Raw genomic sequence first — 27,178 nt, forward strand, 5'->3', positions numbered from 1 at the left:
TTTCAATTGAACACTATTTTAACTCCCGAGACTTGTACACATAATAATTAATGCAACGGGTCTCAAAAGCTATTGAAAATTATAGGATAATAATATGATACCGATGTTTTCAGCCCATGACCACGGTCGATGCAATTCGATTGAAACGTCGAGTAAACAAATACAAAAGTTTGTTTTAAATTCGTGCAAAGAACAACTTTGTTGATAAATAAACGATAACAATAAACCTAATTTGGGTATTCAATATCAATCATGCGAGAATAAAGGTATTAACTGATTATATGCATGTACAGCATGCATGATTGCATGTGTTTGTATGCAACATTGACAAAGATAAATAACCAGACGAAACAGCCAAAGTGCATATGATAAAGTTTGAAACATATCTAAGATCAAATTGATATGAATGATATGAGATTGGCTGTAATACCGATATAAGTGGGGCTTTAACGGATCTATCTGGATGCCAAGCTTCAGATTATGGAAAACGAGTCACTATAATCGTATGACTTACTTGCCCCCTAACGACGATATTTGTGAAAACGTCTTACTCTTGTTACGAACCAGAAGACTTATAGACCAGGTATTATTAATTATAATAAAAAATTTAGTATTCCTCGTTTAGCGCCTATATTGTTTACAACAGCATAGGGTGTTTAAAAAAATAGTGCTGAAAGGTAATACTTCATTTTTTTATTATCACTAATATTCCAAAGTTAATATCTCCTGTATTATTTAACAAGTGTTATCAAGCATGGGCATTGATACCTAAACCAGGTTTTAAATGCAGATGATCATATTTTAACGGATCAATTTGGCAATCAATAGAGTTATAGTGGCATAGCTTCTACTATGGCTAGGCGATATAGCCCCAGAGGAGCTAACGGAGCCCTCAAACTAAATAAATAAACCTTTTTTTGCATCTTGTGGTTTAGGTGTTTATGGGCTTAGTTTACTTTTTGCACCACGGCTCTAGACTTCCTAGCTACCGTAAAACGGGGTGAATAGAATTCGCGGGGTGAATAGAAAAAAAATCAGGAAAGTTTTCAAGCCCAATATTTGAGTACTCCTCGTTTAAGAATTTTGTTCAAATTTGAAATGATTACACGTCGATATTACTTCTCTGCGGTGTCATAATTGTTTAAATGTTTAAATTGATATTTATACCCAAAAAATTGCTTCAAAGTCAACCGTCCTCGAATGCCTTAATGGTCCATACAATTTTTTCAAAACTTTGGATTTAAAGTGGAATTTCTTTTCTAATGAGTTGTTTGGAGTGTTTATCTCTTTAGGTGTATATTTATCTATAAAGATACAATATTGTTAACTGAAAAAACGTTTTAAAACACAATTTTTCCATTCACCCCTTTGGTCGTTTCGATTCACCCCTATCGCTGGGTGAATAGAAATTGACCATTTTTTTAATGAAATATCGTAAAATTATGCATATTTTTGGACAAATATGGTTTTAACTCTTTCTTCATGGCGCCGGACATGATATAAAATAACCCGACAATAAAAATAACAAGTTATTCGCTACAAATTTTTAGGACAAAGTTGAAAATTGTTTCTATTCACCCCGTTTTACGGTACATATTTATCTTGACTGGAAAACCAAATGAACAAAATGAAAATACACGTTCAGTTTTCCTCAATCAGTTTTGTCAGAACACTATTATAACACCATTAAATAGCAATTAATCTCATTTGAAAACGTGACGCGTAGCAACCCGGTGGGCGCCATTTTGTTTAGCAACTGCGCAAGCGCAACTAACCTGACTGACAGATATAATTTATGACACGTTTGATTATAGGTCATATTAACTGTTCTCAATTTGCAATTATGTATAGTTAAGCTTCCGCTAATTATTTAATATACCAGGTGTTCAAAGAGGAAAATTGTGTTACTGCAGTTTGAAATCTACTACTCAGTTCTTGTTTCAGTTTCAACATATAGATACTAATCTATCTTGGCTAGTTTGCAATGTATTGGGATAGCATACCAGTCGTTCCAAAAATAGTTAAATATAGGCTTTAAATTATTTACAAAACATCAGCCTATAATGAAGAATCTGATCAGAAACCAATTATTTATTGATGATAAAACTACTGGACCAAAACACAGTACTAACTGCTGTACAACAAATAACATAATCATATCATTAGTAAACAAAGTAGTCCTAATTATTTTTGTTTGTGACGGCGAGATCTTCAATAATATTGACGGTAGCGCTAACGAGATACAGTTTATCTTCTATGTACGAGTTATCGCAGACGTTCTTGATACCTTCATGGACAGGTCACTCGTGTTAGGTTATCACCAACATCACGACTACAAGCCACGTTTTACTTCATTTTAAATATTTATATTATAACTGCAATTTATCATATCCCGTCCGCCTTGTCTGAGACTGACTATTCATTCGTTTAAAATTAACCATTCATGTGACTTTTCACTTAATGGATTATTACCAATGAATTATTGAGCTGTGTGTCAGCCGTTGCTCGTGACTACGAGTATTTTGAAATAGTATTTTTAGTAAATCACGAGGTTTAACGACTCCCAGTGAGTGTACGTGAAAGTAGTCTTGCAGCGCATCACGCGGGTAGTTCGGATGATACAAATCTTTGGCGTACTTCCATGAATTACAAAAACAATAAAAATGTGAACTGTATGTAAACCACGTGGGGCGGCGGCCATTATGTCTAATAATTATCTCGATCTATTTCACGCATCAACACGCATTTTCAACCTTACGCCTTTGCCTTAAAACTAAATATACAGACCACGATTAGATAAGAGTCAAAACATTAAAAGTAGGCCATAAAATTTAACGTGGTAAACTCTCTTTTTGTGCAAGTTAATACGGAGAACGCGTCTAAGCAAAGAAAAAGCGGAATTACTACTTCAGTAAGCCGTCATCGGCGATTGCGTTTCTTAGAAACTCTAAATTGTTAGTGGGTTTATAATGGCGTTTTATTTCCTCGACTATAAATCAACGGAAAGTCATGTGGTTGTAGCAACCTTTGGAACATGTTTGAAACGATAAACAAGTTGAACGAACGCTACAACTTCATAGACGAGCTCCAAATACAGTTAACAATTCTCAGTTTCAGCCGCTAATTGGACTCGTCTGATATATCATATTCTTTGCGTATGTGATACACGTTCCGAGAAATTTAATTTGGTCTTGGGAGGCACGCATAAGAAGTGATCTTCAAAGTAAAACGACGCAATTATTCAAGTTCGAATTACAGACTTAACAATTTCCTGTTGACTTACATGAAATCTTCCAAATCAATAACCGATGTGTACTGACACGGCTGGCCATTGACATTGTAGCACATGGAATCATAGTCCCAGGGCTGTTGCTGGTGACACGGCAAGTTCGGTACCATCGGTGGTGAAGGAGCATAACTCATTTGTCGCGGATACACTTCTTGCACTGGGATTGGATAGTACTGGAGCACATTTGGATGCGCAAAAGGGACAGAGGGAACGTTTCTGTAGCACTGCACTGAAGGGCTCATGAAGTTAGAATTGTTATCACCATAACTACACTGGTTCGTGATGGGTTGCCTCGACCACTGGTCAACCATCGGACATTGCATATTCCACCCTCTTTCTTCGTAGCCGCCTACAACGGGACACCCCGCGTAATACTGATCGTTCAGATCGTTCACGAGCATTTTTACACTTGAACCCTTTCATTCGCTGAGTTAACAAGAAAACAGTCCACCGAGGTACGAAAACAGCGAGCTACTGATAGCAGCAAAGATGTTCTTATCTATACTGAGGATAAAAGGCATAGTAGCAAAAACTTGATAATAACAAAATTATTAGATAACATTGAATTATTCGACCATGCCAAGAGTAGTTGTGTATCATATCAGGTTTCTTATCGTTTTTGGGGTATTACTGATTTTTATAAAGAAATAGTGAACATAATTGCAAAAAGACAAATAGACGATAATTATATTATTATTGGTATGTTGATGAGTAAATATCTATCATACATTATTCATACACCTAGTCCCCTTAAACGTTCAAGGATTTGTGTCAATTACCGAATTTAACTAATAGATTGTCTGACGCAGGCAAGTCACAGGTGGGCATTGCATGTTTACACATAAGTTTTTATTGTATTGGATAAAGATTACGATAAAAAATAATAAAAGAACAAAATCGATCACCTGATCAGAACTATACATTATTCGTACGTTAGTTTCGTCACCATGTAATAATCACATGTCATATTTTACTCACATGTACCTAGGTCGATTTCATGAGCAGTTTTCTTACCGTATGTTCAAAATTTATGTTTTTTTGTTATTCTAAATATTATCAAGCATTGTCATCAATATCATATCATAATCGATGAGGTTTTTGGAATGCAATTACAAAAATTACTTAACCACTTGTCAATTTAATCAATTAATTGCATTTTTAAATAATTAAAAAACCCAACCCAAAATTATATAGACTTAAGCACTATTCTTACACATTAAATTCAATGCGAAGAAAAGGCGGCACAATACAGTCTAGCCGTCTGCATGATACTGCTTATATTTTAAACAATCTCAAAATTACGATCCTTTGATAAACGAAAACGGTTCCTACATATATAACTTTGACTTTAAAATTTGCTGCAGCAAAATTAATGCAAAACAATTAGGGTCCATTGGTGGTAAAAATAATAAAATCGAAATAATTGGCCGTTTTGAACAACTTACAGCTTATTTAAAGAATACTTCTCGAGCAAAATAAAAAATGAATATTTTGACCGGTAAGGTTATAATTAAGAACTATTTTTAATCAAAAAGCTACATAAGTAAAATCCAGGAGACTTCTATTAGTTCTCCTAAGGTTATCGATATTCACACGACTCGGTGTGACGAGGTCAGACGGTCGTTTCGGGTAGATATGACAGATCAATACTAAGTAAACGTTGTACTTTCCAGATTTCGTTCACTGTAAAAAGTGCTTTTATTTAACGTGCTTCTAGTACTATTCTAGAAATAATGGTTCTCAGTATGCAAGTTCGAGGATACTGAAATTCTTGCAATATCGCAGCTACGCTCGTAGCTTTAATTTATTCCAGAAATGTTCAACAAGGACCTAGTGTGGAAGCTTCAACGATCTGAAATGGTCCCACTGTAACAATGACCTGCAAACAGCTTTGTTGGCAAAAGGAGTAAAGGAATATATGATAAAATAATGCGGCCTGGAACAGATATTAAGTCCGTAAAACCATTATCAGTTTGAAACGTATTTGGTGAAGAGACTAGGTAGAAGTGACCTGTCATGGTATCTTCATGAAGTCCTTTGCCGTCGCATTAATATAAAGAAGTAAACAAACCTATAACTACATGCTAATTATTGGCATCGCAAAGACTTAACTTCAATTATATCTATAAAGACATATGTGTAGATAACTTGTTCAAAGTTCTTGCATGATTGATTACGTACAAGTTACGTATTTTGCTGATAAATTTATTACAATTCCAGCAAAATAATGCTTAGGAATTAATTTACCATATTATCTGGGGGCACGGAAGTGCCCCCGCAAGTCGAGCAAAAAAAAAGCGGCACGGCCGTAACATCCTTTTCTCGAAGCAATTCGGGCTATTTTTGACACCCCTATAATTTCGTTGTGGATAAAACAAGAAGCCTGGATTTTCAGCAACTAATCAGTCATTGTATAAACACGGTATATTAAAAACTAGCTGACCCGCGCAACTTCGTTTGCGTCACGTAAGAGAGAATGGGTCATGATTTTCCCCGTTTTCTTAACATTTTTCGTTACTACTCCGCTCCTAATATTTGTAGCGTGATGATATATAGCCTATAGCCTTCCTCGATAAATAGGCTATCTAACAGTGAAAGAATTTTTCAAATCGGACCAGTAGTTCCTGAGATTAGCGCGTTCAAACAAACAAACAAACAAACAAACAAACAATCAAACAAACAAACAAACTCTTCAGCTTTATAATATTAGTATAGATTTCATTCAATTTGAACCAGTAGTTTAAAAATGACAACTTGTTAAAGTTTTGAATTTTGTCACTCACTGATTCACTGACTCACTGACTCACTGACTCACTGACTCACCGATCATCAAAAGTCTAAGATACTTCTAGCAGACTTAGAAGCTTAAAATTTTGAATACAAATAGGGTTTAGTGTCTTAATCATGGGAAAAATTAAATATTTTCTAATTTCGGTCCAGTTTTCTAAATACACCAACTGCAACAATAACTTTGTAATCTCATATAAATGTATAAGATTACAAGGTTACATTTGCAGTTAATGAATTTTATTACTGTAGAAAATAAAATAAATAGGTGTAAATAGGTACCTACTATATGAGGCATAACGGGAGGGTGGATAAGGGTGTATAGTCCATGAAACTGAACAACATTCCCATAGGAAAATATGTTGAATTATGAAAAAAAAAGTCTTTCCATACAAATTGGACTTATGTCCGCTCTACAAAAAGAAGTGAGATGCCATCAAAAACATTCTGTAAAAACCTCAAGTCTCGCCGTAAAAAGTTGTGAGATCTATATAATACCAAGTCGATTAATCTATTTAGTCTCTACTTAAAGGACCTTCTGTCTTAAGTTATTACGTATGTTAATATAATGCCAATTTAAAAAAAAAAAACCTTTAAAACAAATAGATCGACTTGGTCATCGCAAGAAAACACAAATTCGCCATTAACATTTCAGGAGCATTAACTTCTCGTCGTGCTGTGTAGTGTGATACAAACTAATAATCAAATCATGCGATGGCCAGGTCAGTCTATTTGTTTTAAAGGTTTTTTTTTTAAATTGGCATTATATTAACATACGTAATAACTTAAGACAGAAGGTCCTTTAAGTAGAGACTAAATAGATTAATCGACTTGGTATTATATAGATCTCACAACTTTTTACGGCGAGACTTGAGGTTTTTACAGAATGTTTTTGATGGCATTATGATTATACTGCAGCAAAAATTCAACAAGATCACGTGTGGAGACTGTTTATTATCTTACATACTTTGTTTAAAGACTTCTGAAGGATAAAAGTAATTCGGTGGCAATTGCTCTGAATGAGGATATAACGTTGTAACAATGTAACTACTAGTTTTTTATCTGTACTGTTTGTTTGGGTAGCGACATGTGGAAATAAAAAGAAGAAAAAAAGGCTCGGAATTAAAAAAGTATTCCTAGTTTCGTGTGATGTTTCTAGTAGGTACCTCACTGGTCATGACATGATTGGTTGATTACAGAGCAGGTTTTTTATTTGGTTACAAGTTTTATAATAGGTAATTCAGGTAATCATTGTAATGCATTGCCATTAAATACAGCGGCACGTTTATCAGGAAGGCACCACGCGAACAAAAATAAACCTTGAATAAATTCATTATCGATGGATAAAAAGTGGGTCTTCAACTCTTCACCTATATGGTATATCACCCTGTAACATTAATCGCCCATAACAACATCAAAAGTATCTATTCTAAAAATGTACATTTATATCAAACGTTCAATTAATCTGCCTTCATATTGTCATTAGGCGCGACCAATGTCCGATTAAATGAGTCAGTCTCAATTCGTCTATCTAATCGTTATTTCAATAAAGACGGGAGTACAATAGCTCCTTATGATTGGATACTTAAGTCATTTTGTAGGGGTCCATATCACTGATTTAAGAAGTGTAGTAGTCTCTTATGATAAGCGTAAAATTTATATTGTTTTGCCATGAGGCTACATAATAATGCATTAACCAAAAAAATTCAAAATTTTCGTATGAAATTGTCGAATACTCTTGCCGTGAGTCTTGTAATGGAAGCTAGGTTAAACAAACAAAAATAGAAAGCAATACAAACAGATTCTAGAAAATAATTATGACATTACAATCTTGCATAACGTGAATTCTCGCTTGTCACAGTTAATAACACAAGTAGAGCAATAAAATTGAAACCTCAAGCTGCTAATTAAGAAGACATAAGGCAAAGAATGACAGAAAACAGGTCTGCTAAGTCGACACCGGCAGGATGTGGTCGCATTTGGAATAACGAGGCGCGACCGTCGACAGGATTCCCTTCAAAACAGAACGTACATCACAGATGGCTTTTTTACTTTTATTTGTCAGTTTTGCACCAGCTTGTTCAACATTGCTTTGGAGCAGCGTTTTGTACATTTTGCATTTGAAACGGACAGAAATAAACTCAGTTATTTTTACAGTCAAAGCAAATAATTCCGGCTGAAGTTCGTGCACTGATTGAAGGTTAAATTATGCTTTTTCAATTCAAAAAGATAACCAATAATATAGGTTTGTGACATATCTAATATTATGTCAATCAGGTTCAGGTTCATACTCCGCAACTGGTCATTATTGCCATTAACGAACTGGTAGAACAAAAAATCGTACAAATAACATACGCATCAGTTGTCCAAAGAATCAAGTACTTCAGATCACTCAATGACGTCAAACGTGCATGATTCTAGAAGATACCACGTTATTTCAGCAATTAGGCAATCAATACAAACAATTGTGTCGTTACGTCAAACTTGACGCAAAAGGCCATGACAGCAAACACAAATTTTCGAATATATTAGGTCGGGTAAAAAGTCTTTTCGCATTATAGTATGTATCAACTTGTAATAAAATCTTTTCTCTACACAAAAAAGCGCGATATTTGGGTACCTCACGAGCTCACTGAAAGAAACCTAATGAACCGTGTACTCATTTGTGATTCTTGAAGCCAAAGAGATTATATTACAAGCTCATGCATACTATAATGCGAAAAGACTTTTTCCCCGAACTAATATTAAACGGAGAATCATGAGGAGTGAATGTTTCGGACGAATACGATCATTTGAACAAGTCACTGGAGTCAGTCGAAATTGACCTAATTGGTGCAGTCGAGTGCAGCGCAATTGTGTACCAGATGTCGACAACGTTAAATGAGTACGTTTAGATATTGAAGAGGACGATAACAAGTTCTATTTTGGTGGAGTGTTTTGTATTTTATGTGCAAAATTGGGAATGCTTGTTAGATGACCAGAAAATCTGGTTATTGATGGTCTATTTTCATGAATATTGGAAGCAGGTTATCTATTAAGCACGTGACGTTTTGGAGGATTTTTGAAACCCCTCCTGGTTATATGCAGTGAGGTTTAAGACTAGGTTTAAGGTTTTAGAATCGTCATTACTTTCCTGCTAATGTTTTTCGTAAAGTCAATCAGTCCTACTTAAATTCAAGGTACTGGCACGCGTCTTTCTTCGCAAGGCTTACCGAATTTAATTGCGTAAATCAAATAGACTCAAGGAGACGTTACGTTAAACTTATGAGTCGTTACGTCACATCTTATGACGATGATGACGTAGCTCTAAGACGTAATTGTGGTAAAGATTTACTTATTAACCGCAATGATTATCGCTATACATCTGCTATTTGGTCATATTCGAATTTCCCCAAAGCGAGGGACCCAAGTAGATCGTAGGTCAGCAAATGCATACACTACCAACACGAAACCAACCTATTTAGTGACAATGCAACGTAGGTAATGGTATTGTAGATAAAAAATGTCTAAGGAATGTCCTCATCCAGAAGTTATTAGGTTCCCTACTTCCACAGAAGTTTATAACGAAGTCAATCATCAATCATCAATCATCAAAATCAAGATCAAAGATCGACATAGACGGACTATACAAGGGATCATTCGAGTTGCAGATTCCGAGCAATTATCTACAGATAAGATACAAAGAAAATCTGACCAAAACAGTAAGAGGCATTCATCATGAACAACTGTCACAATTTCAACAGATTCCATTTTGAATTTTAATCTCGTGTGACTTTCTTGAAAGTCACCAAAAGGGCGACATAAATATGTATCGCGGCGTTTGGCTTATTCATTATTGTGTCACGCGTGGCGCACATACTCGTAGATATTCCATGCGCAGTTTAGTAGGCCGGGTAGAACACAAAGGTTTAATTTAAACGTGTTTATCTATGTACTTGTTATATTGTTTGTATTTAATATGTATATTCGTTGATAGTATTGTGAGAAGTAGATGGACTGCACGGGATGGTTTTGAGTTCATTGACTTTACACGTATTACATATTTCTAGAAGAACTGGATAGAATACTTAATATGAATGCCATAAATGCAACATTTAAATCAGAATTCTATCGATATTTTGACTCATAATCTTTTTTAATAATAAAATGTAATCATTTTCATACAACTATTACCATTAAAATACTTTTCCCCTCACGTTTCCGCTATTTGCGGTTTTAACTATTACCGATACTGACGTCAATATAATGACGAGATTCAAATAATACTTATTTAATTACTGGCTATTTAAGGAATACTGAAAACAAGCAGAATAATGAATGAGAAGCAGAAGGAATCCTTCTATAAGTCTAATGTGTTGATTTGAAGTCATTGCAAAGCAGCGTCCCTGTGATTTGAAAGAAGCATAAAAAATCGGTCCCAATTTATTGTCATAACCAAATAGCAGTCGTCAGCCCATGTCAAAGGCGCTTAGGCAGTTTGAACAATGCTAAGGAATACTGAGGATAATAATGTCCTCCTAGCCGATATACGGCCTCGGCGGTCAGTTTCATTGAAACGGGCCATCTATGCAGGACTTTGTTTATAGTGTCCAAGTGTGTGCACAATACACAGGTACACTCTCTATTCCATCACTCTCATAGCCCGGTGGGACGGATAACCGACACGATCAGTGAGAGGTCAGGCGCAGGACCGACGGCTTTACGTGCTCTCCGAGGCACGGAGGTCTTCGACCTCAACTTCCCAACTCCGGGCAATCTCTAAGAAATTCTTAACAGAAAATCTTAGAAAAGACTTTTTGGCCCGACCCAGGATTCGAACCCGAGACCTCTCGCACGGCAGCCGCATACACTACCGACCGCGCCACAGAGGCAGTTACTGAGATACTGAGGATATATGCAGTTTGAATAATAGAAATTAAAAAAATGATTAAAAGTAGCCATTGCTATGCTGACGTTAAGAGCCAAGCCACACCCACTCACTATCACTGATAGCAAAACATCCGTATTCGCAACAAAGCGATATCATCAATGTCATATACAATTCATCGATACAGCTCGTGATACGTCGCCTCCTATAATTATAAGGATAATATCCTTCCTTATAATTACATAATATTGATAACATGGCCTTAATAAGGCCAGTCTATTTCAAATCTTTTAAGCCGGGCAGCGTAGCTTTGCAAAGAAATGCCCAGGTTTTGGGTTTTCAGTTGAATAAAAACGGACCTGACCTATTGCCCCGAGGAAGCTTGCTATGTGAATACCATGAACACAGAAGTTCAGTTGAAAAAAAGTGTGGAATTGGCCGTTTACGAGAGCTTGAAAATAGCAAGCCTGCGCGCGAGCTTCGACAGTATAATCTACACTTAACTAGGTACTCGCAAAAAATATAACGGGGAAGATAATTTTTAATACAAGGAAAATGGAAATATTTCTCATAAGATAACTTACGCCGCCAAATCTTACATCATCTCTAAAATTTGTCGAACAACGATATTAATAGGAAACGTCAAAACAAAATGATGTGCCTTTCTTTAGATAAAACGATAACAAATATAATATCAATTTGTGATATACTCGGTTATAAATCGTGTAAACCCGATAGCCAAAACGAATAATCATTAGCTTCGATCTTTTATCGATAAATTGCTTACAAATACAGGCACTATCCTTTCGAAAATAAACGTCAATATTTCAAATTCTATCTATCCGATTTTGATCTTTCTTATCTAAGTTTTAAAGCAGATAATTTGTTTTGTCGCATTGAAAGTCCTATTAAAATCGCTTCAGTAGTTTTTGCGCTCTGTACTTACAAAGTCGGACAATTATTTTATCTTTCCTTGCGACTATCGACTATCTGGTACGACAGTAAGCAACCGAGTGCATTCCTGTGCATATAACGAGTACTATCATTGATAAGCGATAAGAAATGTTATGTCCAAATGTACAGTCATACTTATTTTTGAAACTTAATCTTTTTATTGATATATCACTGCGCGGTGACCGCACAATGCTTCGATTCAGACAATTCTTGGTATAATACTTGAAACTGACAGTCATAGGTAGTCCCGTATTTATTGCATATGATAAAGAGTGAAACAAATCGATACAAAAACGACTTAGACTTTACTACGTCGTCTTTACTCGCACTTTTTTCCCAGAAATTAGTAATTAATTCTATAATGGCTGACTTCTGAAGCACCACAAAGTCATTTGCGAAATGGAGTGCTTCTTGCAACCTCCTTTGTCGGCGTCAGAAGTAATGAGACACTTTAATAGCAATATTATAATTGATAACTTTAATTATATCTTAATGAGTAGGCGCCACTTCCAGAACGAGTTAAGGAAAACCTGCCAGAAATAATTACCAAACTGGTCTTTTGCGCATATACGGCTGAACTGCGGGTCAATTGCAACACCTACAAACTGGATTCGCTAACGACCAGGCGTAGGACAGATAACAAAACATAATCGGCGTATAATTCGCAACAAAACTTCCGCGAGACAAGAGTTATATGAACAGAGATAGGACAAGCTAACAGAAGCTTTGAACGAAGCAAAATACATCTTTAGGTGCAAAGATAAAAAAAAACCGCCTAAATTTTTCGTTACGCAATATTATTCTACATTTTCAACGCAAACCTCGTCAGAATAACGGCCTTATCTCAATACTAGGTGCTGTTATCTTTATCACTGACGTCAAAAACTCGTGATTATACCAACAAATAATATAAAGTTTTTAACTAAGCTTATTAGGATAAAAGAACCTTCTTGTTTTATTTTAAGAGAAATATAACTAGGGTTTTTCAAAGCCTTCCTCACTGATACAGAAGGAGCTGTAGAGATAAATAGATGTATCACCAGCTCTTTATCAGTTTATGTTAAAATTTAACTAGAATAGAGGCATGTTCACACCGCTAACAGTTGTGTTTTAATTTTCAGTTAAAACGTCGATTGATCGATGTTATAACTGAAAATTAATGAATGATGATTGACATATTACTATGCTGATGCTTTGTCAATTGTAAACTATCCACAAAGATGGCACTCCTTCTATTCAGATATAAAAGTACCTAAACCAAAAGAAAGGGAAAAGGTTGAAAATTCCCACAGATTTTTCCATTCTTCCCACGGTCCAAAAGCGGAAAACGTTGTGTACCATATTGAGCCTAATCAAAAATAATCACATCGACGCCTAGGGGTAACTTTATTAACCAAGCCACTACATTCCTTGCACCAACCCTGACCTGATTTCCTCAACCCCTATTTTCCTTGATGTCAAATATATCCCACACTGATGTCAAGGACAAAATGGACTCCACAGAGATTTAATTAACACGACCTTCAGAATAACAATTGCCGTACATTAAAAAACAACACTAGACTTATTTCAACTGCAATTGTGCTGGCGTGATATAACATATTATTATGGAAAATTAGTGCTACGGGCTAACAGATAATGGCGTAGGTAGTTAGATACGTTACCTGAATAAATTTTCCACTTAAACATGAGGAATAAATTTTAATAGGTTCGTAAATTGTAGAATATAAAAAAAACTGACGAATACAACGTTTCTTGGAACTGCTATCAAATGTTAATTATTGCAAATGTATGTCAATATTATTGGCTAGTCTATAAAACGTGCCAGTTGGTCGAATTTAATTGAGATTTTACTTTTACAATAGTAGCGAGAATTCGCTTTTTATTCGTAGCCATTCGCCTTATTAAGCAGGTCTCCGTCTGAGACGAGGAGGATACCTTTTCTTAGCAAGAAGTCACATAAATAATAAACTTAACTCATTGATGTACCACTGCTGGGCTAGGGTCTCCTGCCGTTAAAAGTCACATAAACTACAAAAAAAGGTGCATTGATTTTTTTACATATTTCGCTTTTCATAATAAACAACAGAATCATACAATTAAAGAGATACGAAGCATTTATACGCGGAATAAGCGGAAAACCGATTTTAACGGCACGAATTGACAGGATCCGACAGGTGACTGAGTCAATTGGAATGGAACAAAACCAATGCAGAACACGTCGTCAGTACTCACTGAGGCAAAAACATCTTGTATTGTCACCAACTGTCACTCAGTGCGAGTTCAGGGACGACGAATTTGAATACACGTACAAAAAGCATGTAAACAGAACAATTGTGATAATGCATAACTATTCTTGTCTACGACTAAAATAGTCCCACGAGGAAATGTTTCGAAGCCGCGTCATCGAGAAAATATTAGAAAAACTATTTCTGGTTTCTGACCTGGTTCAACAGGAGACACGTTGCGCAAGGGCCTTAAATATGTTTACAAAACACCATGGTGTATTTGTTTAGATAAATGGCTGAAGCAATGGTAAACCTTTCCTGCTTCATATGTAAGTGTTAACGCTCGTTTATATGGCGAGCCAATTTTTCGATGTCCATTTTAATTAACACACCATTACAGAAATTATTACGGCAAGTCTATTTTGCAATGATAATTATAATTTATTTAACGAATCCATTTTCCACTTTTGCGACAAGTAACGGACATAATTAATGTTGTAATAGATGATGGCAGCAGGTGGTTCCCGTGTAAAATTATGCGTCTTTAACGTATGGTGTGGTTCTAGAGAAGTTTGCATTAAGTAAATAAACATCAGCATTATTAATTCGTCCTAGATTCGGTGACTGCGTGCACACAAATCTGACAACACTCGGAGCAACAATCTGTAGGCCATACAAATATAAACAGAACGTTTGCAGCTGCTACGTCATCCAGGTCGTCTAAACTGTACAGAATAGCTCTTGCTCGTGATTCGTGCCACGTCCCAATGGTATTTCAAGCTCGTAGAAAACATGCTGCTCTACACCTATTCGACACCGCAGTTCATGCCCTATGGGATGTGACTTTAACCGACTGTCTTTCAGCAAATGAGGAGGATGCTGTTTTAGTTTTAAGGCATTCAAATTTTTAGTAATTGATATTTACTTCTGATCAAGAGCGGCACAAAATTAATGGCGAAAGCGAGTGTTGGTGTACGTTCAAGAATCGGCAGAGAAAAGCTGTACATAGTATTGACGATAGTTTATGATCAAAAGTTTGAATGCTGTGACAAAGTTTCAGATTATTATTATAATAAATGCCTCTACATAAAATATATATAAAGTAAATCCTTTTCAACTGCGCCTTGAAGACAAGCTTCTTTATCATAAATTCAACTTCGTCTAATACCGAAATTTTTCAGTAATATCTTTCGTTTTTTGATAAAAATCTAGTAAGTCTTTTTGAGATGCGTACAGTTTAAGATATTATTTAGATAAGTTTAGATATGTATTAGAAAGCTAAGTGTTAAAATGGGCAGTTGCCCCTGCAGATTATAATTTGTAAACCTAATGCAAAACAATACATTCAAGTGAAGCATAAAAGCTCTTCAGGTAAATAAATCGAACATATGGGATTTCCCTTTGCCTGCAAGCAGTGACGTTGGTGGTGTTTATAGTTCGACGAAATCCTCGGTATAACATAAGGTTTATATTTCACAGCCATATTGGTTGTTAATGTTACACTGATTTATGAACATTTCTCTAGAAATCATTGTTATCAAGAATGACTGTGGCATCCTTAACTATAAAAGTAAGAAACTGCCCCTAAAGTGCGGGACCGGTTTATCTGCCGGATATCCGATAATAAAGTGACAGAAAATGTATGAAAGAACTGACAATATTCCAACGGATAACCTAATCGGTGATTAATTATTCAGAGGTGCTGAAACGGCTGCAAAACTCTTACCAAGGAAAGATACTTACTTAAAGTAAAACCAGTAGTTAAATTGTTTTTCACAGTACTGAATCGATTACATAAGGACTTGTGTGCCTTTGCCACACGACGTAAATGAATGGTACAGTCTCTAAGGCTCATCAGAGCTAAGTATATCAAACCAGGAACATCAAAAATAATCTACTCACTAACATCGTTACAACCATAATATTTTAAAATGTATGACTAACTGTATGTTTTTATGAAAAAATAAACATAGTAAAGAAATTAATGAGACTTAAACAGCAATAATTTACAACTAAGATTTTAATCTTAAGAGTTTAGGAGCAAAACAAGAATGATACCATTTAATGCTATTGCAAATATTATTTGGCCTCATCATTATTATAAATAGTACCAGACAATGGAAGATGTTTCACTCCTGATATAGGAGTGGTACGGTACGGACGTAGAAGTTGGAAATAAACCGTAAAACAATTGAAATGAAAAAAAAAATCGCCAAAGCAAAAATAATTCACAATCTTTATTTGCATTTTATATTAGGTATTACGTAAAGGTTGGATACTTTTTTCGACAGTTAGACATATAACTATAGACAGGTATGTCCTGCTACTGCAGAAACCTATCGACAGACGAATATCTACTGCGTGTGCTAATCTATGTTCGGTAACTGAACGCATTAGTGGAGTTAGATGACAGATACAGTAGTTGACAGCTAATGAACATTAGCTAGTAGTCGTATTCGCTTTGCAACTAAGCATAATGCGGAAAATTAAGTAACAACTGCGTAGAAATGAATATCAACAGAAACTTTCAAATTTTCAGGAATATGTACAATACCTAGTAAAGCTAAGTCACGACTGCTACCCATCGTGCGAGATTATGAATGGCTGCCCGATCAGCACAGCTCTAGCATTTATTAGAACTCACGTGGTGATTTGTGATTTTTGACTCTTTTAAAATGGACTCGCTATTTTGTGATTGTTTTTCGCTGGCTGTGGCCTATGGATATCTAGGATATTGTCAATAACTTAAGATACAATCATATCTTTGTAAAACAATTGCTAATAGTTATCTAATTCTACGTAAGTAATAAAATGAAATACGGCTATCGAGAATCCGACTAGATTTATGTCCAACATAGTAGCTGAATAGAATATTAATTCAGAATTGTCCTGATATCCTTGGCAAGTGAGCAGAAGTAAGTAACTAGGTACAGAAAATCTTATAAAATTGACCTTTTAGAATATAAATAATCTGCAAGGCAGGTTTTTAAAGACTGTAGAACATTACACTCGGATCTAAGTACTTATTGAGGAAATTCTCGTAAAATGCGTGTCTCTTGTCAGTGCCCCAAAAATAAAATGATGTCGCCTTTTATCAGTTCCAAGTATTTTGGCTTCTTTGTGGGGACTTCTAGGTAGGTCTTCTCCGTGACCGGTGTGACTCCTAGCCTATGGAAGTCACCAAAGATGTGTGTCGTCAAACCGAAATTACTTTGAAGAGTACATGAACCAGATAACTTTACTGAACGAATCAACCAAATAATATCGTTGCTTTAACATTCGAAAATTGTCGAATTGCGTGCAAAAGTCGCTGTGTAAAATTATAATTGTTAATGTTGATTTTTTATATTTAATGTTGATGTGGTTTTCATTACTATTTTGATACGCACCATACTGTTTATCAGTTGTGTGATTCAATCTATACTTCAAGAGATTCTTATTCAATTTTGTAAAATAAATTATATTAAAACGTTTTTTTTCTGAAAAAAAAGAAAGATTTTGTGTCTCCTGTAAAGTTGTGAAAACCACATAGGCAGCGAATTTAGCACGCACAGAGACGGAATGGAGAGAAGAGTAATATTATCTTAGCAATACCGTATAACAAAGAAAAAAGATTCCCCGAATTTTAGTAGTTATACACAAATTCGAGTGATAACAATATTATTATGTAAACAAATGTATGAGAATAATCAAAGTCTATAATATTATAATAAACAAAGAACTTTTATCGCATCTTTAATTGATTCTGAGAATCTTGATCAATTTCTTGTAACTTCAAAAGGACAATCTTATACTGGTTTATCAGGTTTTAAACATAACTTAATTACTGACCGAAGAAGTTTCTTAGTATGAAGAGATACTAAACAGAATGACGGATGCAAAGAACTTTCGAGCGCCATTGTTCGGCAACTTTACAAAGATTAAGACTTAGATGGGTGACTTTTTACAAAAAGCCAAATTCTTAGTTTTGGGAGAAATGGCCTGGTGGTTTAAGATCTCAGAATCTGGAGACTAAAAAACACTTGCAGGCGTAACTGTTAACGACTGTCAATGATCTTTGAAAATGGCAGCCGATACCCACAATTTAATGTGCCTTCCGAAACAGGGAATGTATAGTATGGTTACCCATCCACGAGATCACCTACGCGGCTGTTGTGTACTAAGCCACGAGCTCCTCACTGCCTCTTATCCATTTCTCAATAATTCTTCTCGCAACTGACTAAAATAGTACCTCAGTAACAAAATGCTATGGCCATGACAGCCTTGCACTGAAGTAAAATTGATGGCTTATATCATGTGAATGCCACATCCTATCCCTTATCAACACAAACAAAGCTTAGTCCTTGAATTATTGAGAGATAACAGATGTTTACAAAATGTATGGTAGGAAATAAGATTAGTGAAACCTTCAATACTACTTTGGGTAACATAGACAAGTGGCTTATGATTGTCTTATTGTATTAATGTGAATTTGAAATATCAATAAAGAATTTATGTCTATCATCATCCTATTTCACTGCTTCATCTTGTCTTTTAATTTAGAAGAGAAAATCGTCAGAATCAACATTATGCCCCTGCCTAAGAGTTCTTATAGAGCATGTCAAGGTGACAATCTAGCACCTGACCTATTACTGGTTGTATCATATTCTGTCCCATCGGGCTAGGAGAGAGTGTATCTATGTACTGTCCACCCAATTGCACACTATTATAAATAACTAGGTTCTCCACAGATGATTGGTTAACCAAACTACTGGCTGGCATAGTTGAATACAGTCTAGGAATATTTTTTTTTAATCAATTGAAAATAAATTTAAAAGTTGCAGACTTTACAGCTTATATATTAATTTTATAGTTAATGGATTCAGTGTTACCCATATTAAATTTTATAGTGTTCAGTTCCTTTTTATTAGTTTTACTTTCAAGGACATTAATGAAATTCACCTTCACAAATAATATTGTACAATCGGTACTCGGTATGAGCAAATGACTATACACTTAATTAAAATGCAGATATCCAGCGTACTATAAGTTTAATCATTTACCTAATATAAAAACGATGACCATAGAAAACCATAGGTTATCAACAGTAATATGGGGTTTGTTAACCACATGTAAACAACAAATGGTGTCATAACTGAATTTTGAGTCATTAGATTAGTGTATACTACCTAGTACCTAGGTAGTATACACTAACCACGCTATATAAGGAATGTTCCAAGTGGTGTACTTTGCCTCTACCTACCTTTGTGTGAAAAGGTGTGATTTTAAATATTATTATGTAGTATGTAAATATGTGTATGTATGTGTGTATGTAAGCACTACCAAAGTATTTGGGAAAAAATTATTCATCTTATATCATTTACCCATTCACATCTTTTTTTAGTGACTCATAGGTAAAATTTAAGAGGAAGTTGTGTGTATTATTGATTACACATTATTTGCTGTAAAATATATTGGCAAGTAGGTCTCTACCTAGATTCTAATCATTTTCACTTTTCAGAAAGGTACACTTAAGTAGTGCTAAAATAAAATTTGCTAATAAATTTGACAAACATTAATGTGGCCATACGTTTGCTATTGCAACACTGTGTGCATAGTAACAGAATTTATTTTCTTTTACAAACAACTACCTAGGTTGGTAAGTGAGTCAAGTAAAATACTTTTGACACAATAATTTTACTAGTAAAGAACTTTAGAATATACAATTCAATATACAAGCATAACATAGGTAGTATAATACATATTTATACTTACGTTTTAAAATTTTGTATAAGACATATATTTAGATCAGGATATGAAATATTAACTTAAGCTTAGCATAATGCCCATGTGCATTACATACAACCAGTCTAGATTACATTTGAATTGGTTTTTAAAGTTTTTTTGGACAATGATAAGTCTGTTTTACTATAGTTACTAGCACTAGTAAAGTGGTATTTTTTGGTGATTCAATGTTTGAACTGAGACAGACTTTGGATTTAGGTTATTTTGCCTTATTTATATCAAGACTATAACCCCTCAAACGTCCGTGGAGGGTATTGTAATATAATTACGGATACTTTAGTCTCCACGGACGTTTGAGGGGGTTGAGGGGTTAAGGAACTATAGTCTGATGATTTATTGCTTTTCTATATCATACCTAGTTACTTAAGTATTCTGTGTGGGTTTCCAAAATAAAGTAGCTGTTGTCAAACAGGCCACTGTCAGTTGCATAAGCATGCACAGTTCACTGATGTTCTAAATTCTCAATTGTCTATACCTCTGCCAGCCACAAACCTTACATGTCAGGCTGTGTACTAAGTTGACGATAAACATGTTTTTTCCTGTACACCTTGTATGAAAGACAGGCATTGAGGTGTAAAATAATAGGTAAGTAAAGCATAGAGTACCTACAGAAATCAAAAACAATAAACCATGTTACTAAGATAAGTTATTTATGTGCAGATGAGGTCAATGAACTCTTGAACTACTATTACACAACACAGTTACAAATAGGCATAATAGCAATATATTTTTACCTGCCAACAGCATTATCTTGCAAGGATGCATTATGATGTAATAGCCATAAAGATTGCACAAATTTGTTTTTTTTTTAGATAACAGTCAGATAGGTATTGGGCATGCTGACAATGCAGTGATTTAGCATCATGTGAGTGAGTCAGTAGGAACTTTAAAGTTAGTCAACTTAAGATTTCAATTCAAAGATGTGTAATATCTTGGACTTTGGACAAAAACTTGTGTTACAGAGTACATAGTTCAATATTATTGCATGAATTAACTTTCAAACAACAAATACGTAAGCAGGTATTTCGTGAGATAGACGTTTCTAGTCGCTATGGAGTGGCCCCGTATTTGTTTTGCTATTTACAAACACCATAGATCGCCACACACTTTTATAGACATCTGTTTACAACAAACAAGTATTTTATCACTAACCTTCAAATAATTACGGAAAAATAGACAAACAAATAAAGTAACCAGATTAGAGTGCTACAAGTATGTGGTCCCGTTAGATTACCTGCGGCGTAGTTACTTCACACCCAGGACCTTGTTTATTGCCATAACAAGGTACACTTAACCTGTAGATTTCATATGATGTACCCAAATAGTGTTCAAATAAAGTGAGAGAAAGTTCAATACTCGCAGTGACACTTGGCAATCAGTTAACAGGAAAATTAGAAACCCCTCATTGCATACCTGCATTCATACAACTATTCGATCAAAGTAATAGGTTAGTTCAAAGGAGATAGAAATAATTATAAACACTCACCTCCTTTTCTGATTAGCTGGTTTTGTAGACATCTCAGTTTTTATCATTTGGACACTATTATGAAACTTCGCGATATGAACACAATCTTAGAACACTGCCAAGGAGAGTATCACATCGCTTAGAACGATATTATTTCTGTTTTGTTTTATCATTCACCACAAATAAGTTTCACTAATCACAATTTAGGTCATTTTACAATGCACTACACATAAAAATGCACTTTGTTATCGTGAACTTGCACAGTAGAAACACGAGATCGAAAACCAAGTTACTCAAGTTCGTTCTCTATACTTCTCCTAACAATTCGGTGCTTTTTGGTACACAACGATTAACAAAAGCGTTTTATTGGTCAAAATAATATAATGACAGAAGATTCGCCAATCACAGCCACGCTCCAGACAAAGGTACGTGTCACTGACGCCTGTTGCGACTGCATGTGTAGATGGCGCTATTTTGTTTTTCTACAAAGTTGTTTAAAATTGTCAACAGATGTCGGTGCTGCCAGCAACAGTGAATGCGTTTTAAACTTATTTCAAACTGATCTTCAAAATGCTTTTACTCTACGTTCAAATAAAAATCTCTGTGTATTTTTTAATAAAATTCAAAATATCGACAAACAAACATTTTTGATTGACAATGATGTATCTGTCAAATGTCATATGTAATCAATTATGTTTACATGATACCTAACAGTTTTAATAGATGGCAGCACGAGTTATTTTATTAATCGTTCCAGAGAAAAAAGATTTATGTTTTAAAAAAGTGGGCTACGGATATTTGGGTGAGATCACTATAAAGTCAAAAGGAAATAATCTAAAATATCATTGATCCCTTTTTCATGATGTAAATCAAGCTAGAACAGAAAGTTCCGAGTAGGATTAGTTTAGAACGCCTAGTAAAAAATTAATAGTCTCATGCAATTACACGCAACTGACACAAACTTAATTCTAACACGAAGATGTTGCCTCAAAAACCACACTGCAATTAAATGCTTAGCAAATACCCTATACCTATATAGGTAGGTAGGTATATAGTTTTGTTTTCCCGAAGCACTTTTTAACATGTCCTACCTAGGACCTAGGTACCCAAAGTAAGTATTAACAACAGTATTTCCGGGAAAAAGCACTTATAACTAATGAATACAATTCTTCAAAATAAGAAACAGTTGATTTATGAATGGTCCCATCCAAATAAGAAGTAAATTCATTTTAAAGAAACAATTAATAGATACTGGCGAAAGTAAGAAAGATAGGATTATTCGACACGCTGCCCGTATCGTGACTCATGGCTTTGGAGATATAGATCTGTTCGGTCCATTTGTCGGCCGGAGACCGGGCAGAGCTGCATCATTGATTACGTCCGAGCCAGGGGCGAGTGACAAATAGATAATTTTAATGAGAGTATTAGATCATATAAGTCGTTTGTAATGAAGAGCATCCATTTGGAATTGTTGAGTAATACCACACCGTGAGAGCCAGTTTTGGATTATTTTTCTTTTTTACCTCTGATGCCATCGCCTCTTTTTGGAAAGATGTTAGTTCTAATGGTGGTAACCCTACAACGTCTACTTATAAAGGTATCTAACATGCTACTTATTAAGACAAACTATAAGCAGTAAGATTCCCCATTTTAGATTCCAGCCAATTCAATCAATTCATCCAAATGCAAAGCTTCGTGTTTGACCAGAGTATAGCGTAATATCTGGCTGAGTAAGTAACTAAGTACATTGTAATTTGTATGTTAGTGGTGTGTCAAGAGTTCAAGATTGCAATTAAACATGAATAATTAAGATTAAAGTTAGAGTTAACACTGCAACAGTCCATTAATAACTTTTATTAACAAATTTATTGTTCCGTTGAAGTAGATAAATCACGAGATAATTGCATTGACGCTAGAAACGCGCCGTTCTAATGAATGCCATTAATTATAATATTTGAAGGGGCTGTCACGAGTGCTTCGACGAAAAAAAATTGAAACAGAAATTATTTCTAAATTCTGTACAAATAGAAATATACAACTGTTATTAGAAATATTATTTTCTTACGACTAATATCTATGTAATATAGATTTTCGCGTAAATAACTAAATACACGAACATGCATTTCAATTGCTAGAAGTTTCGACGCAGCTTATATGTTCGGTTTAAGTGTCCTTTAGTAATGTGAGTGTGTAATAAATTAAATAGTTACATAATAAAACTATTACTTAATAGGTTAGGAATCGGAGTAGGTGCTTAGGAACATACTTACATTCATAATAGCAACGATAGTGATACGAGGTTTAGACTGATTTTATTCTATTTTCGATACAGACCTACTTAAGACTGGAAAATTTAGACAGACCAAAAGACAAAAGTAGATATGTATCCACTAAGTATTTAATATTATGATCCTCGACAGTAATTAATATTTCCAATTTATTGGATATTGAGATCTAAATGATTTCCATAATGCCTCAAGGGACCGAGTACTACTTGCGTAACTTTTGCTCTCCGTTCGTTCCTCTCGGCACTAAATGTAATATTCCATTTGTTGCAGGAAGTCCATTATAATTACTACGACGTTAGTTACCTTTCGTAGTCTATTCCTCTGGCTATTTCCATATGTACCTGTATGCCTACTTCCATTTACCGAATAAGTTGAGTAGGTAATATTCTCACGGGAGTGAGTGACTGGTACATTGGAAATATACTAAGCCTTTTATTAATAAACACACTATAAACCTATTTTAGTTAAATAACTACTATAATATGTTTTCGCTTTTTCATTTCGCTAAGGAGTGAAAGAAACAAAACTCTTTGAAAGCCTTTCATAACTTCAAATATTTTTTATGAATAAGAGGGTTAATGTTTTAGATTTGAGTCATCAATAGTATTTGCAATAATTTATTCAATTCGCGGGGTGAAAATTGTTGCTAAAACGAAGTAAACTTTTGATAAAGACACGATGATGTTGAAAAATACAATTGCTAAAGAACATAATTGAACTTCATACATGCGCTAGAATTTTTACTGCTTTCGAAAGATTAAGATGTCTTGTTTTTCCAAAGACGAAGCGACTTATTTAAAACTGAACGAGAAAACTATAAATCCATATTTTAAAACGCTCATAATTCAACACGCGGCAGACACACAGACAGACACGCTATAAATTACCGACAGTTCAGAGAAATACCCGTCAACTATCCCATTTAAAAGCAATAACTTCACACGTCCACGTAACTAATTCCTAGGTTTATTTAGGTCTTGTATGGTGCCTATTCTACTAAAAGTCTAGACGGGAATATTTGCAGCATGCTAAATGGACGGGCGGTCGGGCCGGCGCCTACCAATGATCAATTCCCGGCTATTAATTTTACTACCACCGGTGTTTAAAATTCACATGTAACATTGTTGGCTAATGGGAAGTGTTTAACACAGTTATTAATATCTTAATGTATTGTTATAAATAAAGGATATTGCCTACAGCTGTTGGAAATCGCGTGTAGCGGTGATTTTTCTGCATAAAATGCATTCGTGTAATATTTTTTGCGAAGTGAGTTTATTGGCACGTAAAATAATAAATACATGTTTGTTGTTCACAGGGGTTTCTTTTTCATAGCCCCACACCGTCTGAAATAATAAGACAACAATCCAACGCATATAATTTTGAATACAGGGGTCGATATGTTTTATTTACATATGAATTTCCTTATGGTTTTATGTAATAAACAATTTGTACTTTACAAGATCTAAATGACTGCATCTAAAAATCTTCAATTGAATTAATAACACCTGGAGGAATGATCAACTGGCATCTATAAAAAAAAATCGGCGTCTAAAACAAAGCTAATAAAATGCCTTTTTAAAGTTCAAAGAAACCCTTTGGGTGACTTCATTACAGTTGTTGATTGAGCATTCATTTGAATAAGATTCACCGACAAATTGCAATCTACTACGAGTACCTATCAAACTTTTGTAAGGTATTTTATAAAGCGTGCCTTTTTAGCATCATGGGATTGCTTCAAGTAGTTAGCATAATGTTGCCGCCCAGATAGACACTGTTACGATAACCGTTGGTCAGAATCTAGATTTTGTCTTTTTTTACCAATGTCCTAGAAATAGTCGACGATTTCATACTTTTATACAAAGCCAATGTTTGACAATCTGACTGTCTGTAACGCTTTTAGGGTTACATCCCTTATAGATTTTTTAGGCCTGTAAAAAGTTGAAGACCGTTTATCAAGATATTGTCGTGATTTATTTTGAAAAATGACACTTTGGTGTCTCAAATACACGATGGATGTTTAATACGTGAACATAGGAGCTATGCTGGTCAACTAGTTAGTCAAGAATTGACCCATACATATTACCAGTACTAACATAAATTATCGTCTAAAAGGCTTCTAACTAACTGAGAGGATTAAAAAGTATCCACAATTTTATAATGGCATGGTACTTACTCCTTTAAAAATAGCTAATACAGAACTCGTTTGTCCACTCCACTAGATATCATTATCGTGTTCAGTATAACTAGGTTCTAATGCGTTTCTATTAAAATAATGACTGCTCACATGGCAGTAAGTTATGAAGTCTTGTATGCGTCTTATTAGCTCATTATATGTAATCTTATACAGCCATGTCACCTTGATAATGTGGCTTCAACTAGCGTGTGTTGATAATATGCATGTCATATTCTTATATAGGATAATTAAAACATATTTATTATATAGGAAATAGTATACCTAATAGTAATTTTAATTTTTTTAACCCATTTAATTTTTTTAATCTATGTTATCTCACTACCAGGCAAGGGTCTCCTTCCGAATTGAGGAATATTTTCATACAGGTTGTTTAATTTTTAAGATCGCGTTTCTTGGCTTAGGTTTGAACCCAAAGGTATGGATTTTCCATAGATTTTACGTGTGTGAAACTGATTAAAGACGTTAAATTGTCGAAGTTACCTAAAAATCGTAATAAGATGTGAATAAATCTACTTTGAACGTTCGATAAAAATAAGTACCTAAAAATTTTGTATGAAATAGATAGCTATAGCGTTAAGCATTATCTCATTGCAAAATGAAAGACGTATTATCTAGCACTATAATGACTCTCGCATCTAGACACTGAAGTAAACAGACTCTGGGGCTATAGTAAATACATTGAAAGGTCAAAAGCGTCGACTTATACAGTACTTGTTTACAAAACAACAAGCTACAGCTCCTGGCTTTATCATCCACACGCCGCCGGCCACCGCTTTCCCTATGCACTCATGCATAAAAAGAACCGAAACCTTTGCGAAGTCGTATCGATTTGGCGATAGTACTTAAGATACGTTAAATACTTACATGATTTGAGGAAGGTGTAACAATTTCAAGGTACACTATCTTGCCTTTTAAACTCTCGCGTTGCATGTTTAATATATAATAAGATAAGGGAATTAACGCGAACACGCATTTTACCTTAAAATGCCTTATGTTTCGGCGCGGGTTGCACTCGCCGTGGTCGCAGGCTGACTGCATTTTTATTTTTTTTTTGCATTTTTTTGGCTGCATATTAAACATTATTTTGAGTTTGACATGATGAAGATAGGTGGGGCAAGTTACCTTAGAACGTATCTTTTGCAAATAATAATTATAGACCATTAGAAATGGCAGTGTTCAGATATTGTCACTTGCAATAATCCCTAAATACTATTTTCGTTATTTTAGACACAAACCTTTACGAATCAGGGCTACAGGGCATGTAGTTGCAACTGAAAAATGCTAATGCTGTTGCAAATCGTTATAGTAAGACCCCGAATAGG

General features: G+C 34.8%; 1 protein-coding gene across 3 annotated transcripts in view; it reads right to left on the reverse strand.

The window, feature by feature from the left end:
- The window catches only part of LOC142980965 (uncharacterized), a 91,989-nt gene extending 70,308 nt beyond the window's left edge, over positions 1–21,681 (reverse strand). The window contains exon 1 of one of the 3 annotated variants that reach the window (XM_076126601.1): positions 21,396–21,681. In XM_076126601.1, the coding sequence (XP_075982716.1) occupies positions 21,396–21,442 (47 nt within the window). In that variant the 5' untranslated portion in view covers positions 21,443–21,681. Of the gene's footprint in view, positions 1–3,283; positions 3,759–21,395 lie in introns of those variants that run through there. The other 2 variants (XM_076126598.1, XM_076126599.1) reach the window with 2 other exon arrangements.
- Between the last annotated feature and the right edge of the window lie 5,497 nt (positions 21,682–27,178).

This window comes from Anticarsia gemmatalis, chromosome 19, assembly GCF_050436995.1.
Source record: "Anticarsia gemmatalis isolate Benzon Research Colony breed Stoneville strain chromosome 19, ilAntGemm2 primary, whole genome shotgun sequence".
NCBI lineage: Eukaryota > Metazoa > Arthropoda > Insecta > Lepidoptera > Erebidae > Anticarsia > Anticarsia gemmatalis.